Raw genomic sequence first — 8,896 nt, 5'->3', positions numbered from 1 at the left:
CAGGAATATTCGTTTTTGGACAACGTTTTCAAGCACACCATCAAATCAATAGCTACCCCTTTGGCCAGGAGTATGGATTATTATTATACATTATTGGTATTACATTGGCCGTTTACTGTGTCACTCACTTTTCAGGAAGTCACGCTTTCGAACTGCTCGTTCAATTCGTCCTTCTCATGCTGCCATAGCTGCATTTAGGCAACGTCACAAGAAATACGTGAAGCTGCTAAAGTTAGCTAGCTAATACTTCACAGATATCAATGGCGTTTACATTATATTCCCTTATTCAAGCGGTGATTTTGTGTGTTAATGCGGTCGCCGTATTGCACGAAGATAGATTTTTAAGTAAAAGTAAGTGACTGCATATTATTGTTTAACATTACTTTCAACAGTGTTTTGCTAACGTTAGCTAGTTACACCAGTAATACGTGGAAAAGCTTGTTTATTGATACAATGATATCTCTTATGGCCTAGTGTTTGCATATAATATTGCATTTTTCCCCCCTCTAGTTGGCTGGGGTGTGGACCAAAGTGTTGGTGGATTTGGTGATGAACCAGGCATCAAAGTGCAGCTAATGAACCTTGTCCGCTCTGTGAGGACAGTGATGAGAGGTATGACCATATAGATGGATAGAGGACTTTAGCAAAGATATGTGTGCGTATATTATAACTAACCCAAGATTCACTACATGATCAAACTATGTGGACATCTGCTCACCTGCCCCCCCTCCTGGTATAACAGCCTCCACTCTTCTGGGAAGGCTTTAAACTAGATGTTGGGGACTTGCTTCCATTCAGCAACAAGATGTTGGGTGATTAGTCCTGGCTTGCAGTCGGCATTTCAATTCATCCTAAAGGTGTTCGATGGGGTTGACGTCAGGGCTCTGTGCAGTCCAGTCAAGTTCTTCCACACCTATCTCGACAAACCATTTCTGTATGGACCTCGTTTTGTGCACAGGGGCATTGTCATGCTGAAACAGGAAAGGGCCTTCCCCAAACTGTTGCCACAAAGTTAGAAGCACAGAATCATCTAGAATGTCATTGTATGCTGTAGCCTTACGATTTCCCTTCACAGGAACTAAGGGGCCTAGCCCAAATGATGATAAAAAGGTCCCAGACCATTATTCCTCCTCCACCAAACTTTACAGTTGCCACTATGCATTGGGGAAGGTAGCGTTCTCCTGGCATCCGCCAAACCCAGATTCGTCCGTCGGACTGCCAGATGGTGGAGCCTGATTCATCACTCCAGAGAACACGTTTTCACTGCTGCAGAGTCCAATGGCGCCGAGTTTTACACCACTCCAGTCGACGCTTGGCATTGAGCATGGGAATCTTAGGCTTGTGTGCTGCTGCTCAGCCATGGAAACCTCAGGAAGCCCCCCACGAATAGTTATTGTGCTGACGTTGCTTCCAGAGGCAGTTTGGAACTCGGTAGTGAGTGTTACAACAGAGGACAGACGCTTCAGCACTCGGCGGGCCTATTCTGTGAGCTTGTGTGGCCTACCACTTCACGGCTGAGCCGTTGTTACTCCTAGACGTTTCCACTTCACAATAACAGCACTTACAGTTGACAGGGGCAGCTCTAGCAGGGCAGAAATTTAACGAACTGACTTTGGAAAGGTGGAATCCTATCAGGTGTGAAAAATCCTTCCGGAAGCTTCAGATTTATACATCCGGTGAAACATCTGGCTCCTTGTTCTATCTGTGACTTTAGTGCCCAAAAGCTTGTTTTAGACTGAGCAGCGCCAAGCAGCGCCATTGATTACTTTCACCATTTTGAAGTAGTCAACTGGGTGGGACTTCATATGGGTTGTAGTGATGTGCAGTTGGTGAATGATTTATGCTTTTTGTACTGACTCGAGAGTCATGATTAGTTTTTCTGAGTGACCTGTCATTTTAGTTGTTCGTTTGATCTGCTGGCCATAATATCAAATTTATTTATATAGCCCTTCTTACATCAGCTGATATCTCAAAGTACTGTACAGAAACCCAGCCTAAAACCCCAAACAGCAAGCAATGCAGGTGTAGAAGCATGGTGGCTAGGAAAAACTCCCTAGAAAGGCCGAAACCTAGAAAGGAACCAGGCTATGAGGGGTGTCCTCTTCTGGCTGTGCCGGGTGGAGATTATAACAGAACATGGCCAAGATGTTCAAATGTTCATAAATGACCAGCATGGTCAAATAATAATAATCACAGTAGTTGTCGAGGATGCAACAAGTCAGCACCTCAGGTGTAAATGTCAGTTGGCTTTTCATAGCCGATCATTAAGAGTATCTCTACCACTCCTGCTGTCTCTAGAGAGTTGAAAACAGCAGGTCTGGGACAGGTAGCACGTCCGGTGAATAGGTAAGGGTTCCATAGCCGCAGGCAGAACAGTCGAAACTGGAACAGCAGCACGGCCAGGTGGACTGGGGACAGCAAGGAGTCATCATGCCAGGTAGTCCTGAGGCATGGTCCTAGGGCTCAGGTCCTCCTCCGAGAGAAAGAGAGAATTAGAGAGAGCATACTTAAATTCACATAGGACACCGGATAAGACAGGAGAAGTACTCCAGATATAACAGACTGACCCTAGCCCCCCGACACATAAACTACTGCAGCATAAATACTAGAGGCTGAGACAGGAGGGGTCAGGAGACACTGTGGCCCCATCCGATAATGGGCCACACTGTGGCCCCATAATAAGTCCCACAGCATGATTGATACACACTCAGTGGCTCCAGAGATGTTCTCCGACCAACAACTGTCTGTCATATATGCGCGCAGGAAAATAGATCATGCTGAAGGCAGCATAGATAAGAAAAACTGATAATTAATCGCATGGTGCAATAATTATTTAATTAAAGCTGCAATATGCGGAAATCGCTCCGTCATTTCCTGGTTGCAAAAGTTCTAATAGTTTTCCTAATTTCAGTTTATGTGACAAAACAAGCAATAGTGCAGAGAATCATTGTACCGTCTAAACCACTGTGAAATATATTTTCAATAACCAAAAATATTGTAATTTCAGCTGTTTGAAGCTGGTGTACAAAACCGAAAGTAAGACGCAAAAATGAAACTTAAGGACAGGAAGCATAGAAATAGAGTACATAGAACAGATGTACTGCTTCTTAGACTGGCTTTCAATGAGAATGACGGATTTATAACTCACATTTCTATGTGAATTTGATCGGGTTGCGGAAAAAGTTATGATGGACACAGCTTTATAAACAAACTTGAACTCGAGAACGAATCGTTTGAGGTGCTGCAGTTCGCTAACGATATTGTGCTTATCACCCTCACAGCAGTCAAGGAAGGCGGAGTTGGCATAGAATCAAAGGATTGTTCACAAGATGTAAATTATATTTCCTTTCCTAATCTTTATTGAAAACAGAAATAAATCTGTACAATGAGCACTTGTCTTTTAAGTTCATCGTAGTTGTTGGTTAATTTTGTTTAACTAGCTAGCGACATTTAGCCATATTGGCATAGGCGTGACAAGTCAAAACACCTCAACTAGACATGTTATCAATAGCAAGATACAACAAGCTGAAACGAGCCACCTGCAATTCCCCACATTGCAACTTGTTTTAATTTTTAATAGTTATCTGATCATCCAGAATCATACCACACAGAATTTCGCCCCATTGATGCCCGGGCATCATTTTCGTGACGTTGTAGCCTAACCCATCTATGGGTTAAGGAAGGATCACATAATTCCATCAGGTTGCCAGGAGGAATCAGGCAATGAATTATACTAGTCAGAAAACATTCCATAACTGCGGGTGGCAGTAAATTACCAACCTTTACTTTATACCTGTTCAAACCACACATTCTACGTGGCAGTGTGCACCCTTTCTGTTTGTTTGACAGCACAAAGTAGTAGTAGAAAGATATAATTGTTGTCGATAGTTAACACAACCACAAAGTCATAAACTCTTCCTATTTCTACAATTTATCTTCTTAAAATCTGACTTTAACCTAACTCTAACCACACTGCTAACATTGTCTAACCCCTAACCTTAAATTAAAACCAAAAAGCACATTTTTTCGATATAGACAATTTTGACTTTGGCTATGTCATCTAGTGGAAGCCCTTCAAAATGGAGATGGCTTCAGTGGCGCTGCACATGCTCTCACAGACGCCATAATGGGACAGATATAATGCGATGTCCATCTAAAAATCAATACCATATTCAAATATAAAAAAATATATATATTCTGCATTCATAGTGTTGTTTTCTTAAATAGATTATTCTTGTTTTCCTCTAACAATTTGATGTTGACTGAACTGAGACTGGTCTGACTTTGGCATTATTCATAATCTTTACTCTCTCATCTTGCAGTGCCCTTGATTGCTGTCAATTCTGTCTGCATTGTGTTGTTGCTGCTTTTTGGCTGAAGAGAAGACTGGACTGAATTTGGACGCTGAACTAAGAGAAGACACTTTTAGGGGTCAGGGGGATGTCACCCTGGCACCTGGAGGAGGGACCCTACATGCACCAGGAAGAAGAGTACACCCACACGTTTATGTATCTCAGAGATTCAGCATTACATTTGATTTCCTTTATTATTATTATTCCTTACCTCATTTGTCAAACCTGTTGGTCTTAGGTCAGGCTAAGTGACAGTTCAGATGCAAGAACAATCTGGGTTTACTACATTTGCAGTTTCTTTTACAGACACCTGTTAGTCAATGTTATAGCACAAGGCAGTTCAAAAGTGCCTACGGTTGCTTTTGGAAGATTTCTTCATTGTAAAAGGATAATTTACTTTGATCTCATGATTTAACTTTCTCCTTATTTGAAATTGTGGTTCGTCGCAGTTCTGATGGTATATTCTATGTCTGTTGCTTTTAACATATTCCTGGATAAAAAGTTAAGTGTACGTAATTTGAACAGACCGACTCAAACACCATTAGTCGGGAAATGTCATATTTTGTGTCCAATGCAGACAATTTTTTATGTATAACTTTTTCTAAGTAACTTTCTATTAATTACTTGAAAATAATAAAGATTATTATTTTTTATTTTTTTATCTACCACTTTTGAGATTGTTCATAACCCAACATTAGCTTAAAAATTATTTTTTTTAAATTGCAGAAACACTCATCCAGAGTTATTTAGTAGTGCATTACATTATTTTTTGTCCAAGAACACACTCCCTACTTACACAACTTTTCTTTGATCATGGCTGTGTCAAAAGCACATTAAGAAGACCAAGGACACCTTGCTCCTTGGTTTGCATGTAAACGAAATGAATCCTTCCTATGGCAAATCTGTAAAAAAATGTTAGCAGTACCCTGTATGAGTGGCATCAATCAGTGCACCCTTGAACTAGCTGCAAACTTGAGCACAAGGGCGACCAAATAAGGTGGGTGCTTCTCACTAGGTGCTTTTAGCAACACGGGTGTATTTACATACACTAGTGTTGCTTTCAATTGTATAACTGTCGGTGGGCAGGCCGGTTGGTCATGACGACGGGGGAATAGAGCTCCACGTTGGAGGTGTCATAATACCTGTCAAACGGAAATGGTTCCAATCATTCATTTTTCCCATAGGGGATTTTAGAAACACTTCAAATAAGGGCTGTGTTTCGTGTAGGCTTACCCTGGCGTGACGTTTTGATAACCATGCAAATCTCTCTCGGACAAGGTGACTTTTACCAATATAAACTTGGAGTCACACGATGATTTGTTGTGTGGTCCACTCCGACTCGGGAAAGCCTGCAGTTTATTAGGCTACAGATTAAATAAATTATGAGCTTGATGCTCCTTTCCAATTAACATTCAGGGTCTTATTCTGGTGACATGATGATTGATGCTTGGCTGCCCTTTGACACATAAAAATTATCTTGCTCTTTTGTCCATAATAATCTCATCACACAGTACCTGCGAGCTGTTGGCTAGAGCACATGTGCCAAGACTGGAGTGGGCACATTCGCTATATAACATGTTTTTTTGGTGACAAAACCATCAGTAGAGTTGAAAACAAGATGGAAACCCATTGTAACTCGGTACAGTGGAATTTAACTGCAAAATAATTTTTATGTGCGTTACGTCATCACGCACATCCTTTCCACTGGGCACAGACGTCAATTCAACGTCTATTCCACATTGTTTCAACGTAATTTCATTGAAAGGACGTGGAAACAACGTTAATTCAACTAATGTGTGCCCAGTGGGTTTTAACTGCAACAAGTCAATTTGATGGAAGCACATGTTTTTATTCATGTTTGACTGACAGACCTCAAGCTAGATTCCATGCTACATGTAAACTGAGCAGACTAGCTAATGAATTAGATAGGATTACGAGTAGATTTACAGGTTTTCAGATACAAAAACTACAGTCATGCTGATGGACTAGATCTCCCTCTCTCTCTCTCTCTCTCTCTCTCTCGCTCTCTCTCTCAATTCAATTCAATGGGCTTTATTGGCATGGGAAACACATGTTTACATTGCCAAAGCAAGTGAAATGGATAAACAAAAGTGAAATAAACACTAAAAAGTGAACAGTAAATCTTACACCCACTCAAATTCCAAAAGAATAAAGACATTTCAAATGTCTATATACAGTGTTGTAGCAATGTGCAATCAGTTAAAGTACAACAGGGAAAATAATAAATATGGGTTGTATTTACAATGGTGTTTGTTCTTCACTGGTTGCACTTTTCTTGTGGCAACAGGTTACAAATCTTGCTGCTGTGATTGCACACTGTTTTATTTCACCCAAAAGATATGGGAGTTTATCAAAATTAGATTCGGTTTTTTTTTCAAAATCTTTGTGGGTCTGTGTAATCTGCGGGAAATATGTGTCTCTAATATGGTCATACATTTGGCAGGAGGTTAGGAAGTGCAGCTCAGTTTCCACCTCATTTTGTGGGAAGTGTGCCCATAGCCTGCCTTCCCTTGAGAGCTAGGTCTGCCTACAGCGGTCTTTCTCAAAAGCAAGGCTATGCTCACTGAGTCTGTACATAGTCAAAGCTTTTACTAAATTTGGGTCAGGCACAGTGGTCATAAATTCTGCCACTGTGTACTGTCTGTTTAGGGCCAAATAGCATTCTAGTTTGCTCTGTTTTTTTGTTATTTCTTTCCAATGTGTCAAGTAATTTTCTTTTTGTTCACTCTCTCTCTCTCTCGCTCCCTCCCCACTTTCAGTCTTTAGGCATATTTGTATTGGGTTCTGCTGCCATGTCCCCCAAGGCAAGGGGTTGATAACAAATCAAATCGCATTTGTCACTTGCGCCAAATTAAACAGTTGTAAACCTTACAGTGAAATGCTTACTTACAAGCCCTTAACCAACTATGCATCATTTTTTTAAAGATTTTTTTAAATAAATAATTAAGGAGCAACAATAAAATAACAGTAGCGAGGCTATATACATTTTGTTAAGTTACAGCCTCATGCTAAAATGGATTCAATATTTTTTTCCTCATCAATCTGCACACAATACTCCATAATGACAAAGCAAAAACAGGTTTGTATACATTTTTGCGAATTTATAATAAAAAATTAAATTTACATAAATATTCAGACCCTTTACTCTGTACTTTCTTGAAGCACCTTTGGCAGCGATTACAGCCTTGAGTATTCTTGGGTATGATGCTACAAGCTTGGCACACCTGTATTTGGGGAGGTTCTCCCATTCTTCTCTGCAGATCCTCTCAAGCTCAGGTTGGATGGGGAGCAATGCTGCACAGATATTTTCAGGTCTCTGAAGAGATGTTCGATTGGGTTCAAGTCCAGACTCTGGCTGGGTCACTCAAGGTCATTCAGAGACTTGTCCCGAAGCCACTCCTGCGCTGTCTTGGCTGTGTGCTTAGGGTCGTTGTCCTGTTGGAAGGTGAACCTTCTCCCCAGTCTGAGGTCCTGAGCACTCTGGATCAGGTTTTCATCAAGGATCTCTCTGTACTTTGCTCCGTTCATCTTTTTCTCAATCCTGACTAGTCACTCAGTCCCTGCCGTTGAAGAACATCCCCACAGCATGATGCTGCCACCATCATGCTTCAACGTAGGGAATGTGCCAGGTTTCCTCCAGATGTGACGCTTGACATTCAGGCCAAAGAGTTCAATCTTGATTTCATCAGACCAGATAATCTTGTTTCTCATGGTCTGAGAGTCCTTTAGTTGCCTTTTGGCAAACTCCAAGCAGGCTGTCATGTGCCTTTCACTGAGGAGTGGCTTCAGTCTGGCCACTCTACCATAAAGGCCTGATTGGTAGAGTGCTGCAGAGATGGTTGTCCTTCTGGAAGGTTTTCCCATCTTCACTGAGGAACTCTGGAGCTCTGTCAGAGTGACCATCGGGTTCTTGGTCACCTCCCTGACCAAGGCCCTTCTCCATCGTTTGTTCAGTTTGGCCGGGCGGCGGCCAGCTCTAGGAAGAGTCTTGGTGGTTCCAAACTTCTTCCCAGATCTGTGCCTCGACACAATCCTGTCTCGGAGCTCTACGGACAATTTCTTCGACCTCATGGCTTGGTTTTTGTTCTGACAAGCACTGTCAACTGTGGGAACTTATATAGACAGGTGTGTGCCTTTCCAAATAATTTCCAATCAAATGAATTCACCACAGGTGGACTCCAATCAAGTTGTAGAAACATCTCAAGGATGATCAATTGAAACAGGATGCACGAGCTCAATTTCGAGTCTCATAGCAAAGGTTCTGAATACTTGTGTAAATAAGGCATTTCTGTTTCTTATTTTTAATACATTTGCAAACATTTCTAAAAACCTGTTTTTGATTTGTAATAATGGGGTATTGTGTGTAGATTGATGAGGGGGGGGAAAAATGGCATCAATTTTAGAATAAGGCTGTAATGTAACAAAATGTGGAAAAGTCAAGGGGTCTGAATACTTTCCGAATGCACTGTATATAATGGAAAATATTACAATATCTTTTTGGTTGATAGACAAGTCTGAGAGCA

At 41.3% G+C, this 8,896-nt stretch overlaps 1 protein-coding gene across 1 annotated transcript; it reads left to right on the top strand.

The window, feature by feature from the left end:
* Window positions 1–172: 172 nt before the first annotated feature.
* Window positions 173–5,005, top strand: LOC139545629 (immediate early response 3-interacting protein 1-like). The gene is made up of 3 exons (XM_071353602.1): window positions 173–351; window positions 511–612; window positions 4,323–5,005. Exons 1-3 carry the CDS (start codon window positions 261–263, stop codon window positions 4,376–4,378), a joined length of 249 nt encoding a protein of 82 aa, XP_071209703.1. The 5' UTR covers window positions 173–260; the 3' UTR covers window positions 4,379–5,005.
* The last annotated feature ends 3,891 nt before the right edge of the window (window positions 5,006–8,896 follow it).

The sequence above is a fragment of the Salvelinus alpinus genome, chromosome 19 (genome assembly GCF_045679555.1).
Source record: "Salvelinus alpinus chromosome 19, SLU_Salpinus.1, whole genome shotgun sequence".
NCBI classification, from domain to species: domain Eukaryota; kingdom Metazoa; phylum Chordata; class Actinopteri; order Salmoniformes; family Salmonidae; genus Salvelinus; species Salvelinus alpinus.
The sequence above is the reverse complement of the archived record's forward strand: the minus strand, read 5'-3'. Positions and strand labels throughout refer to the sequence as shown.

Bases quoted from the DNA above. Each gene is read 5' to 3' on its own strand.
- LOC139545629 (XM_071353602.1), top strand. From the start codon at position 261: ATGGCGTTTACATTATATTCCCTTATTCAAGCGGTGATTTTGTGTGTT. The intron at 352-510 runs GTAAGTGACTGC...TCCCCCCTCTAG, and splicing joins AGATAGATTTTTAAGTAAAA to TTGGCTGGGGTGTGGACCAA. The intron at 613-4,322 runs GTATGACCATAT...CTCATCTTGCAG, and splicing joins TGTGAGGACAGTGATGAGAG to TGCCCTTGATTGCTGTCAAT.